General features: G+C 41.4%; 2 protein-coding genes and 1 long non-coding RNA gene across 8 annotated transcripts in view; all 3 read left to right on the top strand.

Annotated features, from left to right (window-relative positions):
- Positions 1 to 10906, top strand: part of LOC112567859 (highly reducing polyketide synthase cla2-like) — a 50679-nt gene extending 39773 nt beyond the window's left edge. For 2 of the 5 annotated variants that reach the window (XM_025244718.1, XM_025244719.1), the window contains 5 exons: positions 82 to 242; positions 418 to 620; positions 848 to 1029; positions 2204 to 2378; positions 10639 to 10906. In XM_025244718.1, coding sequence (XP_025100503.1) covers positions 82 to 242; positions 418 to 620; positions 848 to 1015 — 532 coding nt within the window. In that variant the 3' untranslated portion in view covers positions 1016 to 1029; positions 2204 to 2378; positions 10639 to 10906. Of the gene's footprint in view, positions 1 to 81; positions 243 to 417; positions 621 to 847; positions 1030 to 2203; positions 2379 to 3382; positions 10613 to 10638 lie in introns of those variants that run through there. The other 3 variants (XM_025244715.1, XM_025244717.1, XM_025244716.1) reach the window with 2 other exon arrangements.
- Positions 10907 to 13983: 3077 nt separating this feature from the next.
- LOC112567860 lies at positions 13984 to 20361 on the top strand. 2 transcript variants are annotated; one of them, XM_025244721.1, is made up of 9 exons: positions 13984 to 14147; positions 14291 to 14377; positions 14888 to 15084; positions 15240 to 15400; positions 16131 to 16814; positions 17014 to 17210; positions 17477 to 17956; positions 18204 to 18613; positions 19097 to 20361. In XM_025244721.1, the coding sequence occupies exons 3-9, from the start codon at positions 14955 to 14957 to the stop codon at positions 19489 to 19491; spliced, it is 2457 nt and encodes an 818-aa protein (XP_025100506.1). In that variant the 5' UTR covers positions 13984 to 14147; positions 14291 to 14377; positions 14888 to 14954; the 3' UTR covers positions 19492 to 20361. The 2 variants fall into 2 exon arrangements, with proteins under 2 accessions (XP_025100506.1, XP_025100505.1); XM_025244720.1 differs by having other exon boundaries at positions 13985 to 14147; positions 14945 to 15084.
- A 635-nt stretch (positions 20362 to 20996) lies between these two features.
- On the top strand, positions 20997 to 22968 carry LOC112568702. Its single transcript, XR_003100154.1, has 3 exons — positions 20997 to 21399; positions 22116 to 22180; positions 22853 to 22968. It is a non-coding gene; the product is annotated as an uncharacterized LOC112568702 (long non-coding RNA).
- The last annotated feature ends 319 nt before the right edge of the window (positions 22969 to 23287 follow it).

Below are 23287 nucleotides of genomic sequence, written 5' to 3'. Positions count from 1 at the left end.
TGATTATCCAGATGATGGGCGTAGGTCATTACACCGGATAATCGAGGTTCTACTTTAGTTGAGATCCTCCTCGTTTTTCAGTGTGGAGAAGTTTGACAATGTTTTCTTCGAGATCAATGATTACGAGGCTGCCTCACTTGACCCGCAGCAGAGCCTTGTCCTGGAGTGCACTCACATGGCTCTAGAGGATGGTGGCTTCACCAGGACACAGATGTCTGGCACAAGTACTGGTGTGTTCATAGGTGAGGGTCTGCAAAGTAAGAGACATGTCGCTTACACATTTCTATCTTTTTATAAAGTGTTACATGTGTCTATTTATATTGAGATAGGCTGTTATGTTTGCTGCCCTTTTTTTGGATTGTAAGACAGAGATGCTTTTTATCCTTTGCCCTATTAGCCAAAGATGTCTGTTTTCAGGAGCAATGACAACAGATCATGGCTCTTACTATCCCGCGGGGTCACCGGACGTGGACAGCTACACGGCTACTGGGGTCAGCAACTCCATGTTGGCGGGACGAGTGTCCTTCGTGTACAACCTGTTGGGTCCTCCATGGTCATCGACACAGCCTGCTCCTCGTCACTCGTGGCCATCCACCAGGGCATTCAGGCCATCAAGAACGGTGAGAGCTAGGAGAGACATTAAAGCTCTCTATCCTTGTTTCTCTCGTTTCTATCTCTCTATAAAATTCAAATCGACTCTTTACTGGTATATTTTTTATAATAGTTTGTTGACCCTATGTTTGTCTTTGGTTTTCTGTAAATAAATGCACCTATATTGCGTGGTAGAGAGAGTGCCTTGTTTGTTTTTTCTCTTCCATAGTACATATAAATAATGTACTTTCTACAGGTGACTGTGACATGGCCATCTGTGGAGGGGTCAACTACATTGGGGCACCAACCATCTTTGTCCAGCTCTCCAAAACAAAGATGTTGTCTCCCACCGGTCAGAGCAGAGCCTTTTCAGCTGATGCCGACGGCTACGTCAGGGGGGAGGGCTGTGGGATTGTGGTCCTGAAAAGCTTGAAGGACGTGAGTGTCTACTGAATAATTATCACTCTTGCACCATTTTTATTAACGCCTACACGCTTTCGTAGAACATTCCCTCTTCTCAATAAATGGGATCCAAAACTGCAACCAAACTTATTACCATTCGGACAGAAAATATGTGTAAGATTTATAAAACACTTTTGTTGCTAAATATCTGTAATCTCATCTGCGATTCTATAGTTAACGATTTTGTATGTTATGTTGCGTTCGTTCCTGTCTATTTTGGGTTGCCATGAGCCTGTCCATAGGACAGGGATATCGCGCTATGCAAGTTCACCATAATAATAATAAATAATCTAATGCTTATTTACCTGTTCAAGCACATCAGTACGTAGTACCTATGACTACAATATACCTATACCTGTATGTATATCTATATATAAACACACATACAAAAACACTGACTGTTGCATCTAGTTTAAGTCTAAGACACTAACAAGAATATTGTGTAACTTTTAATCTGTCACTTTAATGAAGTCATAAATAATGAAAGTGCACAACCTCAGTGTAGAGAAGAAGAGAAACAGTTGTACACTTGCATTTCTCATACTTTTGATAGATATTTTCTAACATTTCTAACGAGGTTGACAGATCATTGTGAGCTGCCAAATAGCGGAGTAAAAGTGGAAGTGGTGGTTAGAATCAAGAGGAAATAATTCAGTAATGTACCTGTCATGTCTCCTGACTGCGGAACAGGTCAAAGTTCGTTAGGCAGGATGGAGAGGGGTTATAAAGAAAAGAGAAACAGATCTCGCAAAGATGCTGTCTCCTACCTCTCTCTCTTCGGGTACCGCCTAAAATCTCTTGTCCTCACTTGACCTGCCTAGTATACAACGCAACTGGTTCTGCACAGTGCATTTTTTTCTGTTCCTTAGAGCACTGGAAACATCACCACATATGAAAAGTAATAATAAAAAATAAACACCCTTCTGAGACAAATACACAAAGCCTAGTCCATGACTGCATGATTTAGCGAAAGAGGATAAGACAATTGTTTAAAAATGGGGTAACTCTCGAAAAAAACGAGTTTTTCATAATTAATAACACAGTACACACAGAGACATCCACTGTTTTATTAATAAGATAAAAACCAGAAACAGTAAAACAATGTTTGAAAAATAATATTGAGTCATTTATAAAAGACACGGGTTTTCAGGCACTACACAACAACGACCGTATCTGGGCGACCGTGGTGTCGGGGGTCAACCAGGACGGACACACGGTGACGCCAGTGACGGCTCCCTCAGGGACACAGCAAGAGAAGCTGATGACAGACATCTACACCAAGTACGGCGTCGACGTCTCCAGGCTTGATTACATCGAGGCTCATGGTAGATATATAGTTTTTGCTAGTAAATCCATGTTTTTGTATAACTTCGATCAGATAAGTCTGGACGGTAGGATGTCACAAACACACACAGCAAATAGCCATAAACGTATGTGTGAAATTTCCGGCTTGGAGAATGACGAAACTCTTAAAATAATACTGTATGAAGTTACATTTTCAAATAAACTTACGGACATTTAAGGTAAAAGAATCATCAGTACCATAGAATGATATCTACTAGGTAGTCTAAGCTGATTATTGGAACGAATAAAAAGCAAAAGGAAAAGTACATAGACATTTAGACTTTTGTGTCACAGAAACGATACTTTTTTTGTGACTAAACTAAATTGCAAGTTATGAATATCTCAGTTATGTTAATTTTATGCTAAAAATGATGATTAATAAAAGGCTGGTTTTGAAAGGACAGAACAACAACAATTCAATTATAAACATCATCTGACAGCACTGCCCAGCAAAATTATCTGCTCTGGTACTAAAAAGTATTCGTTATGTCATATGAAATTAAGGATTTCAAGCAATGGCACTGATTCTTAATCATACGATTTATCTAATCAACATCATTTTCTCTCAAGCTTAAGAATTAAACAAAGCAGGGTGGTCTCTGACTACGGCCATGACTGGCTAGTTGGAAAGAAACGCACTTGGGTAGTGTAGTTCCAGGTTGTTTTATGCTATTTTTTTAATTCAATCATAGTAAATTGATCGAAAAAAAATAAATATTATTTTTTGTTTTTGTAGAGAATTTTAAAACCAAAATGTCCAATGTAGTGTTGTTTTACAAGGCTGTGTGACACACATCATCATGCTCAGTTGAGACCAATGATATATATATAAGTTTGGAGTAGATTTATAAGCAAAAATCATGATATTGATAGTGAATGTACTGTCATAATAAACTTTTATGAAGTTACACAATCGTGGATATATTAAAATTATTTTTGTATACATAAAAGATATCCACTGTAATAGATAACGTTTGATATACAGGTACAGGGACACAAGCAGGAGACCCTGTCGAGGTTAACGCCATCGGGAAGTTTCTCAAGGCGATGGGCCAGCCCCGCACTCGCTACATCGGTTCTGTCAAAACTAACATCGGTCATCTAGAGGCAGGCGCTGGCGTCATCGGTGTCATCAAGGTTCTGCTGATGATGAAGCATAACACAATTGTTCCATCCCTGCACTGTAAAAAGGTCAACCCGCTTATTGACTTAGAAAACCTTGGACTTATTGTTCCCCAAAGTCTTGTTGAATGGGAAAGTAAAGACAAGATGGCGTGCTGTAACTCTTTTGGGTTTGGAGGAACTAACAGTCATGTTGTTTTGCAGACATTTCATAAAGAAAAAAATCTTGTGATAGAGACACGCAGTTCAAATGTCGTCTGCTTTTCAGGAAAAACAAAGCAATCGTTAATTGGCTCGATGAAGATGATAAGAGAGATGGACTTTCTTGGAATGGTCGATGGCCCTCAAGATGAAAAAAGTGAAGAAAATCTTCTCACAAACATTGCATACGTGAGTTCAGTCAAACGGACTCATTATGTTTTCAGAAAAGCATTTGTTGTCGACAAAATTCCAGACCTGCGACATTCCATTTCGTTCTGTCTTGAGCAAAAACTACAACATGATTTTTCAAGACGCCGACATGTTGTCTTTGTTTTCTGTGGCATGGGCACAACTCGGCCAGGTATGTGCCTTCAGATGATGAAAGAGTTTCCTGTCTTCAAAGAAACAATGCTGAGAGTTGACGCCATCCTTAAAGAAATCATTAAAACTGATCCTTGGTCGCTGGTAGACCGACTTAGTAAAGAGGATCCAAGTACAGACCCTGTATTATCTCCCATTGCAGTTTTTGCTTGCCAGGTGGCGTTAGTGACTCTATGGAAAAGCCTTGGAGTCACACCTGCTTGTGTTTTGGGGCAAAGTGTTGGGGAGGTTGCTGCGGCCTACACTGCAGGGTGTCTTAGCCTTGAGACTGCTGTCAAGGTAATCTATTACAGGTCAAAGGTCCTCGCACAAGTCGCTGGAGGTCAAATGAAAGTAATAAAAAATTGCAGCGTAGAAAAGATTCGAGAAATACTCCAAGTTTTTGATAAGGCGACTATAGCGCTGGAGTACAGTCCCGTGTCTTGTGCAGTGAGCGCTGACAGCGACACCATGGCAAAAATCCATCAGAGTCTGGCACCGCATCTGTATTCCGAAGACAAACGAGTCCAGCTGATTCCTCTTAATGTGCCTGTGGCCTATCATAGTCAGTTTGTTGAATCTTGCCAGCCGGAACTTGCCAGTGTACTGGACAATATTGAGGCAAAGTCTCCTAAAATACCGTACATTTCCGCTGTTACTGGAGAGAAAATGACCAGTGCTCCGGGTCAAGGTTATTGGGTCAACCATCTTCGCAAGCCAGTCCTTTTTGGCAAGGCCGTCCAGACCGCGAGGAAAGAAAGTCCCACAAACACCGTGTTTGTCGAGATAGGACCGATATCAGTCCTCAAGGCTCATCTGAAAGATATTTTCCCAACGGAGGACATCCCGTTGATCCAGTCGATGTATAGTTCTTCAGAGACAAAAGTTTTCTTGCAGTCAGTTGCCTCCCTGTATGAACTGGGTGTAGAGGTGACATGGGCGGCACTGTATAACGGTTCTCATGACATCGTGGACATTCCTAGGTATGTATTCGATAAAAAGATCTCATTGAACCGAAGTACAGCTCGTGCGTTGATTCCATCTGGTACACAGCAGGTGAGTCATCATCCTTACCTTTCTCGAATGCCAAATACAAATGATTTCAAGATAACGTTGTCTACGGTGACAACATCATTTGTTTACGATCATAGGGTCAAAAATCACGTTCTCGTACCCGGAGCTGTCTATGTGGAAGCAGGACTGGAGGTCGCCCTCCACTTGAGGTATGATCCTCACAACCAGGCAGTGGTGTCAGTAGATTTTATGAGCCATGTGTCTGCGAACAGCGGAGAATTTATGGAACTTGACTTAAAATCAGACACGGATTTGAATACTGGAAATAAACAACACCTTGGAGTGTCAGTCAGGAAAGGAGAACGAGTCATTGCAATTGTCCACATTGAATGGCAACCACTCTTACCCACAACGCAGAGAACAATCAACCTGCAACACATTCGCGATAAATGCACTGTTTGCGTACAGAAAAACAAAATTTACTTTTCTTTGAAGCGTCTGGGTTTCGAATATGGTAAAACATTTTCTCTGTTAGAAAAGGCCTATCGAGGTGAAGGTGAATGCCTTGCCCAAATCAAAGTCATCTCAGAAGTATCCAAGGACTTTGTCAGTACGACCATCCACCCATGCGTACTGGACGTTATGTTTCAGTCCGTTGTCGTCATTAACGATAATGAAGAAAATAGTCATCTGCAGCTTCTTGCCGATACAGTTAAACGACTGAAGGTGTTTGGTGCAATGGAAACAGTCATGTATGTTCATTCTCGCTTTATTCGTGATGACGGCAAGCGCTCAAGCTACAAGCTGACCCTCCTGTCCACAAAGGGACTCGTTCTCGCGACTGTGGAGGAGTTCATCTTAATCAGAATCAATGTGGAGGATCATTGTGGTCTCCCAATGCTGATGGCGATGCACTGGTCCCGTGTTTGTAAAATGTGGGATGTAGACACCCGCATTTCTGAACACGCTTTCATCCTGCACACAAAGCAAAGTCCTGGAATAACTGAGGGCAAAAATGTCACGTGCTTGAGACTGTCTGATCATGCCAGGGATTGGGACGAGATTTACGATGAAGTGAAGACGGTGATGCAAGACGCAGCTTGTGCTCCTGCTATAGTTGTGGTCTGCGACACAGAGTTCTCTGAGAACGTGAATTGTGACGACCTTGACCTCTTGGTGCTCAACACTTGTGGAGCTGTACACAGTGTACTGAGACTTGCACGTGACTTAAACTTTAAAATGCCAGTTTACATCTGTACAAATGGAGCCTGGCCCACGGTTGGCAGTTGTGAACAAATTCAGGTGAACCCGGCTGGGACCTGTGTCTGGGGCATGATGAGAACCGCACAGGCCGAGAACTTGTACCCTCACCTGGTCACTGTTGACCTTCACATTCCGGCGAAACACCTGACCTCTCAGTTCCTCAGCCTCATGGCGCTAAACCTCTCGAGCTCCCATGAACTTCGGGACAACTCGGAAGTTTTGATCACGACAAAAGCTGTTTATGTCAATCGGATTAATCGTGTTGACAGACATACGACTGTGCCCCTGCTCAGGGACCTACCGTTTGATTTAGACGAACACTTTTTGGTAGTTTCTAATGAAGCAGAAGTTTTGTCCAATGCGTTTGCTGTCAAAATTTCCGCTCCAATGGACATGAACACATGCAATGTCACCATAACAGCAGATAGCTTTGCACTTCCATCGCCTTACCTTACAAAATCCCCCATTGTCTACAATAAAAACATAGCTGGTCCAAACAAATATTTAGTGTTTGCCCTCGAAACAATTGGTCAGTTAAACCAAGGAGACAACACTGTGATCGTTTCGTGTTGTCCTGTTAAGGCTGGAAGAAGGGTCTCAGTTCCCATAGAAACAATCGTACCAGCGTCATTGATTCCAGACTATCGCGCGGGAGACTTGACGAAGCTTGTTTTACTGTTTGCGCTTTCTGAGAGAGTTTCCACTGATGACATCACCATCTTGACCTCTGACAATCACGTGGGATTGGCACGTGTCATGAAAATGAAATTAGAGACAGACAACAGGACAAGGGTAGTCAACGTTGAAGAGGCTCGAAACCTAAAGTCTGCGACTATCCAATCGGAAACGGTGGTTTCTTTTATTCTTCTCGACAGTGACGTCATCTCTACGTTAGTCGGACAGTGGTCAAATGCCAAACGTCTTGTTACCTGTGATGCTCTGATAACACCAGAAGCAATTGCTTACCTTGCTTATATGTTCCCTGAGGTTGACATTCAATCTGTTGATACACAACTTCTGTTTAAGCCTTACAAGCTGAAACATTTTGTTGTAGAAGTGAAGTCGTGGCTTAAAGAACAATACAAAGAAAAATTGTCACGCATCTCTCGGTATATGCACTCTTTTGAAAAAGCTTATGTAGCGAATTCTGAAATTTGCGAGAACATGCTCAGTAGGATGTTGTCCTTTACAGAACTGAACCTCAGAAACACGACCGTCAAGGTTGACTCCCAGAATATGTTTCATGGTAACTCTGTGTACATTGTTGTCGGGGGCCTACAAGGACTCGGGTGGATCGTTGTGAAGTTCCTAGCCAGAAATGGAGCAAAGAACATTGCAATAATCCAGAGAAGAACTCCGTCAGCAGACCACTGCTCAAACATCGCAGGAGTGTGCAGCCAGTTCCACGTCATTATTCATGTTTTCCAGGCCGATGTCACCATCACCAAGTCTGTGGAAGAGGTTTTATACCGAGTTGGGGAAAGGTTTGCCAACGCTGCTTTGAAAGGCATTTTCTTTGGTGCAGCTGCTGTTGATGATGGTGCTTTCCCTTCAATGAACAGAGACAGATTTGACAAAGCTTTAGCACCGAAGGTCAAGGGTGCCTGGAATTTTCATCTCCTGACCAAGCATCTGCCTCTGGACTTTTTTGTAATGCATTCCTCCGCGGAATCTGTTTTAGGCTACCAGGGGCAGGCAAACTACTCTGCAGGAAATGCGTTTCTGGATGGCTTAGCCTACTACAGACGCCATCTTGGGCTACCTGCTCAATCGTTTAGCTGGGGACCCCTGGCCACAGGACTGCTTGACAACAAGGAGGATGCCCAGCGTAAACTCGAATCCAAGGGCTTCTACTTGATGTCAGAGGCTGAGATCGACAAAAGCTTGTCTCCCCTTCTGATGCTGAACTGGCCTCACTGCGCTCCCATAAAGCTCGATGAAAAGCAATATTTCGCTCGGCTGAAAGCAAGTGGAATACAACATATTATCAAACGCTTTCAGTTCTCAGTGTCACTAGATGTCACAACACCAAATTTTGACAACATTGATGTGGCAGCGGCCAAAACGAAAGACCCTGCAGCTCGCCTGGAACTGTACCGCTCCTACGTCAGGCAACTAGCGAGCAGGATACTAACGGTAGATCAGTCACAGGTGACACTGGACACCAACCTGACCGACCTTGGCTTGGACTCCGTCTCCTCTACAATGTTAATTGACCAAATATACCGCGACACAAATATCAGACTGAGTGCTGTTATCCTCATCTCTGGTGAGGCGACAGTTGGCAACATAGCCCAAACCCTCACTGATAACTCTGACTCCTCATCTGAGACATAAACTGACACACACCATGACAGACGATGTATTGAATGAGTATGTAATAACCTTTGAACCCTAGCGTTTCCTGTTCTCATACGTATTCCTTGTAGTGTGCTATTCCACATCTGACTACTTTATTCTTTGTACATTTATGAGTACACTGAAGCAGACGCTATTTGTGGTTGTCCCTGCCGGACTGTCAGTGATTTTCTACGAAACTATTTACAGACTATAAGGTCATTCAGTTGCTGTCACTGTAGATATGCTTCATGTAGCATTTATTGTCCAACAGTATTATTTCTTCACAATTTCCAGCCTCCTTAATTATGAAAAATGAACAGATTGAGTCGACTGGTAGGGTTGCAGGATACTACAGAGTTTTTACAAGACTGTTGAGCTCTCTTCCTTACTCTCTATAAAGTGCTTCATCATTCTTCTAAATAACAGTCATAATGGTGCACATAGTGCGTAATCCGACTTTATTCCTCATCCATAACTATTTAGTAAAGGCAAAAAATAAATTATGAAATATGTTTATAAAGAGTAAACAAGGCAGGATTTTTGTATAAAAATGTATTCCAGAAATGCCAGCGTTGTAAATCTGTCCTGCAGTATTGCAAATAAAGAAAATGCCAAGTCAGCCAAAAGTAACTCTTGGTTTATTTTAAATGAACTGCTAGTGCTACAACAAATTGTATAAAGTTTGGCCAAGTATCCTTCGTAATCCGTTTGTTTACAGACGTGTCCATTACTTTTTATAGTTTGTAAAACTTTCTCTTAAGCCGAAAGTTGTTTATGGAATTAAGCACGTTTTTGGAACTGTTAATCAGTCTATGTCTATTATGTCTACTATTTCCAAGTAGACTTTATATTTGTTTAACAAATGTATTTTTGTGTTGTGCTATAAAACTGTTGTCAAGGACATTTATTGATCGACTCGAGAAGGAACGAAGGACCAAGAGACTGATTGATAGTAAGAAGTAGCGGGCGTGGAAACAGACTTTCCCTTTGTTGCCACCTCCGTCCTCACCTCGCTAAAATAAAGTTGTATATATATATAGATAAAGAGTAATTAAGAGGGAGGTTACAAACAGAAAGAAAGCAGACAGGGAGAGGACGAATCCAACCAGAATTATGAAATCTCATGTACCCGTATTTTCACAGATATACCATATGTATGTGTGTATCAGAAGACAGTCCGTCTCTGAAGTTAAAAAATTCTACATGAAAAAAAAAAAATACTAATGTTCGTTGTTTAGATTGTTGTTGTATGCTTACTATCTTTCTAAATCTTAGTAGACTTAATTTTAAAAGTACTTTAATGCTGTATACAAACCATCTCACTGTTGCAATGTTATTCATGGAAGCAGTTTCTTGTTTCAAAACTCTTTGTAGAAACATAATGACTACATATTTGCATGCCAAATGCCTGGCCTAAATTATATTCACATAGTCGCTGTTTTTCACTTAAAATGTATTCCGTTGGCTGATATCCGCGTATATCAGTTAAACTATTTTTGTTGTAATTTATTATGATTTAATGTAAGTATTGTATCGCATGTTTATCTAGTGATAAACATGCTTAGACTTAAAAAAAATATGTTTGTTTTTTGTAAGGGCAAACTAGTATTTTCTTGATTGATGCCTTACTGTGCGTACTATTAATTTCCGTCTACTGTTACGATTGGACAGCATTTTGCACTTAATTTCAATATTTAAAATTTTAAATTGTAATAAGCATGAAATGCATGTAGCTATTGAGATACACATGAGATATTACCCTTTTTATTCATTGTATATGTTTTTTTTGCATAAGTGAAAGTAATAGTTTTGCCTTCATATGCCCACATTCTTAACACTTATTAATCGTTTAAAGTAATGTATTCTAATCCTCTGTGAGCGTCAGTTATATTTTTTCAATAAAATTGGACTTTTCTGTTGCCTATTGTCTCATTATTTTAGGTTCGATCCGTGAAAGTTGCTGGCACGGGTACACGAGCGCTCGCATTGAAAAAAAATCAGGTGACGCCTGAGGAACACTGCGAAACATAAAAGAAAGTTTGCAGGAACAAGTTTTATTCTTGCATGTTTAATTGGATTTAAATATAGACCAAGAACTTGATTATAAAAATAAGCCTCGCATGTTTTTACTTGATTAGTGGTAAACCAGACTACTAAAGCTGAAAGGATAACTGTGGTAGTAACATAAACTCTTTGTCAGTGTCAGGGACGTGTTCACTTCACAATTTCATACACCGTCACACATCACTCGAACTCACTAACGGCCACATGTATGCACGTCCCCACGCGTGTTCTTTTCACACAGATATCACAGAGATTTGTCGTGGGCAAATAAGAGTTATATAATTCAACAATTAACATTAAACACATACAATATTGAAAATCATATACGGTGTAACATCAGAATAAATGTCTTGTTGCGGTGTCGTTCAATTAAGTTGGTCGTCCGTTTTTCGTTCGAAAAGTTCTCAAATTGCTACTTACAGTTTGGCTTCTGCTATTCACACTTATTCATTACTTCCACACTGTCCGAAGCGATCGCCCAAGAATAAACTTTCTGGTAAAATCCTCCCTGAATTTCACAGACACTATACTGCATCCCAATGTTAATGATGTAGTCACTCTCCTTTTCTGACTTCACATTGAACAACGATAAGTCTTTTTACTTTACGACATGTCCTTTCTTAAAATCCGCAGTTGTAGGATTTTTCTGTTCTCCGTCTGAACAGAGTCGTACATTGATTAGTTTGACAGTTCTTCTCTTCTTCAAAACTCTCACAATTTTCATTTCTTATAAAGGGTAGATGCTTTCTTGGCCGACATCTAGGTGGCGACCACGAATAATTATCGTGGAACAACACACAAGTTCCCAAAACGGACAATCCATACACTCTGTCGGCTACTCGTCCCTTCTCCCAGTCGTCTGCTCTCTTCCAAAAAAATTTCACTCTCCAATCTAAAATTACGTCATAAAATGACGTCGGGTTCTGACGCGAAACCACAACGCAGCAAACACACTCGCATACTGGTAAGGGCAATAATCTCTGACTAACAACAGACAGGGGCAACAACCCCCTGTTTCTAACACTCAGTTTGTCAGAAACTGTTTGTTACACATATGTGCGTAGTGTAATTATGCAATTTTTTTGTTGTTTTGTTCATTTAATACAAACGGTATCTCCTCTTTAAAGATGACATTGTTTTGATATAATGATTTTAGAATGCTCCACTTCAGCCCAGAGCACTACAAACTAGCTTGTTCCCCACAAAAAATAAATACATCGTTTTCATTACTAATTGACACTTAATGCTATTATTAAGGAAAATGTGTTTTGCTAAGGACGAAAAACACAATCGTCCACTGTTTTCCATCTGTGTTTGACATTCTGTCTCGCCGACAGTCTGACAACATACCCGGAAGAACCGCTTTATGCAGGCTGTCGTGCTGGGTCACATTTCCAGGGTACGACTGAAGCTCGAAAACAGCGTTAAATACATCAACTTTATTTACAATTAACAGATCATTGACATTCCACCATGCTTTGAAAGAAGGTGTGTGTATGGATATGCATGTGTGTATGTGTGTGTGTGTGGGGGGGGGGGGGGGTACTGAGGGCTTAATTCGCTTGGATACCCTTGACCTTTTCAAAGTGAACAATCCAGGGACCTACCCTCCTTCAATGGACTTGTTTACTCCCCTTTGGGAAGCAGCTAAATATTGGTTGAAATGAAATGTCAAAATTTCTATTCATCTACTGCGGCTGATGAATGCGGTGCCATTGGAATCTCTCATTAAGCGTCAGACACGCTATAAACGAAGTGCTTTACGTTTGAAGTTGACTTACTAATCACGAATCCTGCTTCCTGTTTATCCCGACATTGCTGAAAACACCTAATTGTCTCATTACCCGACAGGCAGCAGCCTTTCTTCAGGAAGCGGTAGTGAAGCAGACAGTGCACAGAGGGCAAGGGAGGACACCTTACACTACCACTCATACCTTGGGAGGAGGACAGAGGACAGCACAAACACCACCGCCACCCTGAAACTTGAATAACTGTGGCAGAAATATAGTTATTTCTCGTTTGTCAGGAATTATTTCTTACAAATAAAAAAATTCTTTCTGGTTTTGTCCATTTATATTACAAACATTATCGACCCTTATCTTAATTTACTGATTTATAATGTTCTGTGACGTTATAACCAAAATTCTGCATCAAAGTATTAAGCCGACCCGTTGTCAACCCTGTCCGGACACCTGCACACCTGCATGGGCAAGACGCCATCTTGCATGGACAAGGCAACAGTGGCACGTGGTCCTCTTTACTAATAACGGCAGAGAGACGGCGGTTGATAAGAATAACTACTGAGGTTTGTCCCGAGTGGTAGTGAGCAAGACATCCAGGGTATGACCAGTCCATTGTTTTATATTTTGTATTACAGTCCTTCCTTTGTCGGCATCGACAATCATTCATGGTACCTCCATAGACGACTTTAGGCCGATGTCGTGCTGCCTCACATTTCACAAGACATGCACGACACAGAACACGAGAGAAGACTTCTATACCACAACTTTGTTTACATTCAACAGAATATTGACATTCCTCTATACATTTAAAAAAGGTGGGAGAGTGAGTGCGTGCGAGTATGAATGCAAGTGCGTGTCAGAGAGCTAGATGAAAATTTGTGTGATGATGGAGGAGATCAAAAATGAGAAAATATCAGCATGACCTTTTTTTCAGGTCACGGCACACCGACCCATGAAGGAAGGTGTTGTTCTGTTTTCTCAAGGACGTTTATTTTAGTCGTCAACTAAAAGGGACATTATCTGAAGCTGTTGTTGACAAGAACAGGCAATTCCGTGAATTTATGATGCGGACATGCAATAAATAACACAAAATTAACTTGCACACCCACCAACACACGAGCGAACACATACACACGCAGGAACAAACGCACGCACCTTTGCACACAAACACGTTTGATGTTTTGAACGTGAGTGCACAGGTGAGTGTTTTCCTGTGCGCTGAATGTTGAGTGTGTGATGCTGCTATGTGCTAGCTTCTGCGTGTGATTGTGTGCATGTATATGCTATTACATGCGCGTGTGTGTGCACGTGATTGTGCTTGTGTTGTTTGTGTCCCTGTGTGTGTCCTTGTCAAGGTGTGTACATATTTGTGTGCGTGCGCCGGAGCCACTGAGTACAGGTGTCCTAGTGTAGCCTTGACATCATGCTGTTTACGTCTCAAGCTTACCACCCCGCCTACCCTCCTCTCCTTGCGTGTCGGGTATTTTTCAAATGAATTCCCCTCCCGTGTCCCCCGTATACTGACAAACACACAGTTGCTGCTGACTAACATCGTGGTGTCGTGTGCAGACTGACTTTGCTTGTAGTCAGTGCTTGCTGGCGGGCTGTCTGTCCTGTCCTGTGGGAAGAGTTGACTTCAACAACGTAAGTAAAACGTCTTTTGTCTTCTGAACGATTGATGGCGAAAGTTGTCCAAGGAATTAAATATGTCTCAAGATAAATCTTCGTGAAATGTTTTAAAGTGTTGAGGAAGTGTGAACTTGTTTATTGATATGTTTACTACGCAGTCACATGACCCAGCAGCATGGTCACAGCACTCAATGGTCTTCGTGATGGCTTCTTGAGACAAGCTGGTGACAATATTGTGTGAGCAGGTCAGTGATTTCACAAACTTGCTTCAGAGGTCAAGAAGGTAACGTGGGTACAGAATTTTTGTATCCAGCTACATGTACTACGCTTATTGTCAATGGAAAATTTGTCTTGCAATTGATTAATATGACTGAAGATGACTTTTTGAATTTTCTTGCCGTCAATTGTACCCTTCTCGACCTTGACCCTGCCATGTCCTTTATTTTGCTTACGAGTTAACATATTTTTGCTTTTGTTTTGTTTATATATATATACAAAGACAGCAAAGAAAAATACTTAAACGTTTTTTCTACATTTCACTACATTGTGTTTTGAATCACGATAAAGTATACACACGTAATTTTAAAATTATCGGGAAACTAAGTGTTACTTAGAGCAGCCAAATAAAGTTTCTAGCCATAAGATCAAATCAACATGATGGACAAGGATAGTATAGAAACTGAAACAGCGGGCAGCCGAACAAATCGTAACTAAAAAAAAATCCCCCATCATAAAATCACATATTAAACTTACAGTTGATCATCGTGGCGAACATTACCTTATGTTGTCGAACCCTCAACGTCTTGGTGCAGTTCTCAGACAATGAGCGTGACTGCTACATCCGGGCACTCTGGCCATCATGGCGCCGGACACCGCAGACGTCGAAGAGATTCACTGGAAGAATGTCGATGCCCGTTGCCGGCATCACTTTGCGGTCTGGTCATCGGGAAAGGTAAGAGTGAGCAGTGTTTAGTCCTTCCTTCCCCTGTCTGAGCTTAGGATTCAAACGAATATCTTGTGAACTCTGCTGATGAGAAGATTTAATTATGTCTTTCTTTAGAAACTTTATGCTTTAAAGTCAATGAAGTAACTGGAATTTCATTTCAGGAGGACAGTCTATACAAGAAATTGAAAGATTGTCTGGAGCTCATGTTCAAAAGGATAATACTGAATCACGTGTTCCTGAGTTTGAAATATTTGTTATCCGCGGGACTCGTTCAAAAATCATGAAGGCAGCGAAACTGATATATCAGAAAGCAGGAATTGATGTAAGTATCCGTGAAAAGGTCTCAACACGTACTTATGTCTTTCCCTAAAAATTATAATCTTCTCCTTTCACCACTGTCATATCCAGAGCGAAATATGTAAGCCCCGAGCTGAGATGTGAACTCAGGACCTTTTGCTTCTCCCTATAGTGGTCACAAATGATCAATTTTCCTGCCTCTTTATAAAACATCTATAAAATACATCTGCTTGTTGCCATAAAAATTAAAACATAAATTTTTCAAAAAACCTAGACAATGGACATGGGTTGCTAACTTCACAGAGTAATCATTGCTTTTAAAAGGTAGAGAATAAGGATAGGCAAGTTTGAGGGTGATCCTACGAAATCCTGTACTCAACTTATGGTGCAAATTGCACACAAAAAAGAGGTCGCACCTTTAACACACCTGATCTTCTAAATGCTAATTATGAACCTGCTTGTTCTACCTGTGGTAACCAAAAATATACTAATCTGTTAGGGCATCCCATACCTTTTGGCTTCATTTCCCGGCGCCTGGGACTGCCTTCACCTACGCTTGTTCAAACGCTTGCAACAATCTCCCTTTGGCCCTACACAAGTATGCCTCTATGGAGAGTTTCAAGAATCAGATACACTTCTTTAAAACACATGAGTATTTTACAAGGAACACATTTCAACAGCACCTTGGACTGTTTCACAGGATCAGTGTATTATGCAATTGTTCAAGTATTAATAATAAATCTTTTCTTTTACAGAATCTGATCGCCAAAGAAGCTCAGGATTTCTGGTTAGAATGTGTAGAACTTACCTACCCTGAGCTTGAAACACAAGCCTATTTTGTGCCTGCTACACACATAAACCGGGTACCTCTGACAAAAATTCCAGATGCAGACGTTCACGTCCTTGATCGAAAGTCGACCACCGTTGACTCACCCAACGTCCAGGAGACGGACATGGCGATTGATGCGGCCGTAGGACGTGTTGTGTTTTCTCTACACAAGATGGCGGAGACACACAAAGACGAGGTCTTCATGGCCATCAGTCAGATGAACTTTGGCGACTACCTGGGCGAGCCCTGCTATATGTCAGTCGCTGCTCTGCTTCCCCATCCTTTGAACCTCCCTGAATCTCTGCCAAGGAACTGGAGACAAGGAAATTTTGATCTTCTTATCATCCACCGACACTATGGTATCATCGTGTGCGAAATAAAAGCTTTAGGTGACAGTGAGCAAACCTCGAGTGAGGCAGAGTCTGACCTCCCTAGGATAGGGGACAAGCTCAGAAGGTCTGTGTTACAGCTGGACAAAGCGGAGGCGATGCTGTCATACCTGGTCTCTGATGTTGCACCTGGACTCAGTATTACAAAGACCATTGCCTTACCTAACCTCACTTCCGGTAAGGTACAACAAGTCATGAGCGCTGATCCAAAGCTGGCACAGGTGAGAATAAAAGAAGAACAATGGTAAGCTAAAACAGATATTTGAGACTTTTTCCTATTTGACGGTCTGACAGAGACAGTGCCTCACTAATATTTCAGTTTCACGAGTTGCTGTATGTTAAGTTAAGCTCTCGTTATGCTGATGAAAGCGAATGAAGTTTAAACATTTTTTCTAAAAATTATTGACACTATTCGTACAGGAGCTGCATCGCTGCCTGAACACTGATCACATCACTGGCGTTTGCATTTTCTCTGAGCAACTGTCCAGTCCCAGAGCTCCATGGGAACTAACAGACGACATTTTGTGGCGACTTAAGAAATGGTGGGAGGCTTGTGTGATTTCTTCTGGAGTGGATCCCTTTATGACCTCAGATGTCTACAAGACTCTCGTTGCCAGGTACATGCATTCTTCAGTTGGTCTATTCATCGATGCATTGAATCATCTGTGTGTTCGTGGAGCCTACAGAAAGCTATTCCCACACCCACTCAACTATAGACATCTAAGTCAATTGATTAGTTAAAAATCACATTGTCAGTTTAGTACCTACACATTATTTCGATTTCTTTTCATACTCTTTGATTTTTTTATTCTTTGTTGTCATAAAATATTATATGCGTTTAAATCGAAAGCAAAAACTGTCACTGCTATTTTTTCCAAATCAGGTTCTGTGGACCGGCCACATCAGTGAAGGTGCCCTGCCTGTGTGAGCCCCGTCTGTGTGTCAAGACCTTGGGGCAGGCCGTGTCCGAGACAGGGAGGCGCTACGCCCTCTTGACCTTGTTTCCAGAACAAGTCGACCTGCTCACTTTACAACCACCCAGGGTGTTCCTGGCAGGCCCCCCGGGTACCGGCAAGACAGTGGTACTTGTCGTGATAGCCATGCACTGGCTGAGGTGTGGTCACGACGTCTACGTGCTCAGCACGTGGATAAACAGTCGCGTAGTGTGTCGCATGCTGTACCACCTTCTACTCCAGTGGCTGAGAGATCAGGGCGACTCACAACACATGGGAAAGGTTCATTTCATACATTTTAACTTTAGAGGAGGGAAAGAAACCGACAAAGCCTTTGATTACCTGAAGGAGGCAGCAGGAGGTTGCAAGTCCGTGTATGTCATCGCTGATGAAGTCGGTCCTGATGATCTGTGAGTAGTCGCTTGTGAGTAGTCGCTTAAGGACTGCCATTTATGGTATTCAAGTGTACCCGAAAAGTCACTTGTTTTGTTTATTCTTAGATGCTAATTGTGATTACATTAGGAGGCCATCAACTTTGCGAAAAATAAATAGCAAAATACAGATCTTTCATGTAAAAGCATCTATCAATCTCCTTCAACACATCAATCAAGCTATCTATCACTGTTCACTGACTTCTACATTTAATTATTTGGACAGTTGGAGTCCTGATCAAGATTACCCATCTGTATGGAGTCAACATTTGTGGAAATTTTGTCATCGTCTTCTGCCAGAACTTCCTGACCTCCATTTCTGGGCGGCGAACTGTAAGCACGGTGTTGCTCCTCCACACGACTGGACAGTGAAAATATTCACTCGACCCCTCCGCTCCCCTCCGACAGTGGTGACCGAGGTAGCCTTGTCACAGGAGCTGGGCGATGATGTAGCTGCCTACACAGAGCGGGGTGTACCCGACCACACGCACGGTCCATCCGTAAAGTTTGTGTATCATTGTGGACCCTCGCACGACGAAGAGCATCCTCGCAATTGTGTGCAGTGCGGCAAGGATGTTGCCAGCTTCATCGGGAGTCTTGGTGTTGGAGAAACAGACGATAACAGCAGACCTTCCGGTTTGTATAACAATCAGTTTTTTTGCTGTTTTGGCAGGGATATTTATGAACATTTACCTCTTCCCATGATTCTAATGTTAGTTACTAAGCAATAAACTATTTACTATTGATGATGGTTTTGCTGTCTTTACGGTTAATGTCTGCAGGGATTTACTTGGTACCATTATAGAGACTTCGGGCACACTTCTTCTGACATAAATATCATTTCGTATTGTTTTCTTTTTCTGTTATTACTGATTACTGACGTCCTTCTTTTGATTACCTTTTCAAAAATCAAAAATGTTTGTCCATATTTTAGGTAGTCCTAGCGCTGTCACCTTTTTTTTCTTGCTAAACCACAAAAAGAATAACATTCCTGAATACAACAAAAAAGATGGAAAGAAGTAACCGATTGAGCTGGGCAACCATCATCATCACTAGAACATAACCACAACAACATCATTGCAACACATTCAATTATCTCCTTTTGACTTTTGTTTACAGAGCCGTTGGCTCTGGTTGCTGCAGCTTCTGCCAGCCCTCCTGTTGTCTGCCCTCCTGCCCTTCAGTTCCGGGACGTCCTGGTCCTTTGTCTCGGTCACGTGGACGACCATTCAGGTGTGGTGGTGGGGCTGAAAAGTGCCAACATCCCTACAAGAATTATGGAAAGCGAGGAGGACATGGAGGACGTAGCCACGGCCCGTAGTGACGTAGTGTGGGTGTCCTACGGCAACGTAGCTCGCGGTATCGAGCGTAAGGTGGTGGTGTGTGTTCGCGATGATCACCACGATGCCGATAGGTACAACAGACTCTACCCGCTGTCTCGATGCATGGCACAGCTCGTGCTGGTCTTGCCACCCTCACCGGGTGCAGCGACACGAGTCGAGGAGGAGTTGTGAGATGCCGCAATCTTCCCTTTTGCCATTTTGGGGAATCTGGGGTGGATGTGGAAGAACAGTTTGTGACACCTAGAGAAGGTTACTCTTTGTTGGAATTGTTGCAGTGCTAGGAAAGATTAGTGTTAGGTGGGTGTGTTTTAGTGATATTACATTTGAAGGAATGTAACAGCGAGGATACACGTGTGACAGATGGGTTTGTTCTGGACACATTGCAGTCTGACTTATTATTGTTCGGCATTTAGGGGACATTTGTAATTATTTTACAACAAAATCATGGCATGGGATATTGCTAGATAGTAGTACGTATGTTTAGTTATTAGCCGTGCTGCTGTACTATCTCACGATGTATACCAGTGTGTTTTTTAATGTTTTTGATGTTTGAATATTGAGGATTGGGATGGTTTAAGTTAGATGTGTTTCATTTTCAAATTTTACAAAAGGTTTGTTGTACAAAGCATAGAGAATATCATGTTGCACGTGTATTTCAGTGACTAATTTTTGTTCATTTGAATGAATATAGAATAATTACCATGGCTACAATGTCTTGTTTGTCATGTTTTATCAATCATGTGCGTTACTGAATGAGTATGACAGCTTCTCATTATTATTATTCGATGGGAACAAACCGTAGGAATTTCATATCTCGTGTAGGAAGACTGTCTACATGCGACACTTGTTGGCATGGCTGACCATCGGAGGTTTCCCTCCCTCTCCCTTTCTCCCTATCGCCTCAAGGTGGAAGCACTTTCCTACTGAATCAACCAACCCAACCAAGGTGCACCCAGAATCGCGTCCCGACCAGAGCTTGATGAAACTTTCCCGATATACCATACATGTCTATGTTTGGAATTAAAGATGCTTTTAAAAATGTCTACTTGTTATAGACGGACTGAATGTCACTCCGATACAGATGACTATATTTACTATAATAATCAACGGTACAATTTACACGCTGAAGGTAAACAGGAAGACCACCCAAGAGATAGACCAACATATCATTCATATTTATGTGTCATTAAGGGATAATAATCAACAAAGGCTGTGTGCACTGACAAGGTGAGAACCTATATCAGTAATTAATTTCTTACACACCATTTCCCAGAAGCCAGGGAAGACGATTTTATCTCGAGCCACGTGTACTTCTATGAAATGCACCTGTAATCGCCAGGTAAGCTAAGCAAGGGAGACAGGTAAGTCAAGGAACCGGGGAAGGAATGATGAGCAAATATAAAAATAAGTTGCGACGTCTGGCTATGAGGGAGAAAGAAATAAACTTCAACTACTGGATTGTGTTTTATAAGCAAGCTGTTACACATCCAAGCTCACATTGATATTCAGTTCCTCAGAACTAAACATAGCATCACAATCACACGTGTGCGATGTACCACGTGACAGACACACAGATGGCAACAGACAGATGATAATGATTCACTCATGTGCGCTGCAGCTTTTCATGAACTCAAAATCACCCCCTGAAGATATAAGCCGCCCGTTTGTAGACAGCTCTGTGTACTCCTTTCATTCACTTTTTCGGAAAAGAAAATATATAAAAACATGGCGGCTACATCAGTGAAGGCTCGCAGTGTGCAGCGATCTGAAGAAATAAAGATAAAAACACAGTCCGGCCTCCTTTCCTGACCCCACGAGCTGTGAGTTTCTGAGAAACAGGATACAGAGACCAGGGGCTGGGTGTGGGGAGGGACACGTCGTCTGGTAAACAGGTTCGGAGTTTACCCCGCGACTAAAAATAGATATATATCAGGGTACAAGCAGCTGTCTATCAGGTTGACATCATTGAGCACTGACTCGCATCGTGTGTTCACCTGGCAAGCCGAGCTGACTGTCGAGGGGGAGACCTCGACCTCTGGCCTTCATATTAACACATCCTCCCGACAGCATTGCACGCCGGTAAGGATTTTATTTTATCCTTCCTTCTAGCTTGGTTTTCATGTCTAATTTGTACTTTTGTCTAATAGTGGAATCTGCACGTGACTAGGTCAGACATAAATATGAACAAGAGAATGTTAGACGGTCAGGGTGGTAAGCAATCAGTAGACAGAATGGAGGGTACGACCAGGCTGACAAGCAGACAGGTAGAAACTTAGAGGAGCTAACTGATAACGAACATTTTGTGGGATAGGAATGTGGACAATGACGAGGACAACGACGATGTGATGATGATACGACCTAAACAGATACACTGCAACATATTTAGAAAAAATGACTAATAAAACGGATTTTCCCAAAAACAGGGAACAACGAAAGTTCAGTGAAATAAACCAATCAGATTTCACCAATAAATCTTTCATGCGATCTTTGCAGTTGAAAATAATTACTCATTATTGAAAATGGTAATTTTAATCCATTTAACTTCCTGTATCTAATTGATACTGATATTATCGAATGTTTCTTTAATTATATGAAGATGCATACGCACAAGTAAGCAGCTAGTATCTGTATAATTAACAAGCACATATTTATGTGGATCGTGTATTTTGACTGGCTGGCTGCATGCTTCATTGACCTCGCTGCCTGATTATCTGTCTGAGCTTTAATGAGATGCAAGATAACATTTAAAGTCAGTGAGTGAAAGGTGAATGTATTTTATTTGTTGGTCCTACCAGTACAAATGTCGGGTCAACCCTCTCCGCGCCATGTTTCTTTTGCAAAGGAGCATCATTCCGAGAAGGTAATGTTCATCACCATGTCATCTGCATGTCCTACCTTCACTTCTTCCTTTCTTCCTTCCTTCCAACCTCACCTTATATCTTGTTGTAGAAGTGCCTCCACACTTCAGAAAATAAACATACAAAAATAATTATACTCCTACCTATATGTGAATAGGTAGTAGTATATTTTTGTTAGTACGTCTGTGTGTATGCGCGTAGTCGTGTAAACCTGTGCAGGTGTGTATCCTTGTCATCCTGCTTCTCTGTCTGCACGAGAACTTGCATGTATCTGTGTTTACATAAGATTGTTTATTGTGAATACGTGTTAGATAAAGCAATCTAGAAACTAGAAAAGGGGAAAGAAAAAAAGATTCATAGAAATTTTTTAATGAAATATACAAAAAGTATGAAAAAGTGTAACAGCGACGGAAGACGAAAGGGAAAATTTAAATAAAGACAGAAAGAAAAAGAGAGCATAAAAAGTTAGCTAATGAGAAATTAAGAGGAAGGAGAAGAGGATAAAGATAATAAGTTGAATGTCGATGAGAGAAGCTGCTCCAAGGAGAAAACATCGTGTGTCCTGCTTCACAACTAACGGACCTGAATTAGTTCTGCCTGTGTGTTTGTACACCTGTATAAACACTCAACCACAAACAAAAACACGAGATAAATGTTGTAGCATTTTTTTCAAGTTTAATGAAGAAAAAGAAAATAGTTCGTCTACTGGATCCGGGATCCTGAAGGAGAGCCAATCAGGACTAGGACAAGATGTTTTCAACCTCACCTGGGACAAACTCCACACAGGTATGTGAACTCTCTGTGACCTTCAGCAGTGCAAGTGTACATGCTTTGACTCTCATTAAAGTTTACTTAGCTTAAAACATCCTCCAGACAATTATACATTCAACTCAAATGCTATTAGCTTAGCATTGAGCAGCTGCTTCGTCAGGAAAAAATTATAAAATTTAAAAGCAAATTTTAATTACTCAAAGAACTCCTCCCTTTTTCTTACAGATTTTTCATCACTTTAAAATGACAGATGAAAGGGTGACATTATATATTTATAAAAAAGATTTAAAAAGCCTAATTGTGTGGATTTTTGATTGATTGATTAAGTGAGTCAAGGA

The sequence above is a fragment of the Pomacea canaliculata genome, linkage group LG7 (assembly GCF_003073045.1).
Source record: "Pomacea canaliculata isolate SZHN2017 linkage group LG7, ASM307304v1, whole genome shotgun sequence".
NCBI lineage: Eukaryota > Metazoa > Mollusca > Gastropoda > Architaenioglossa > Ampullariidae > Pomacea > Pomacea canaliculata.
This window is presented reverse-complemented; position numbering and strand designations above follow the sequence as displayed.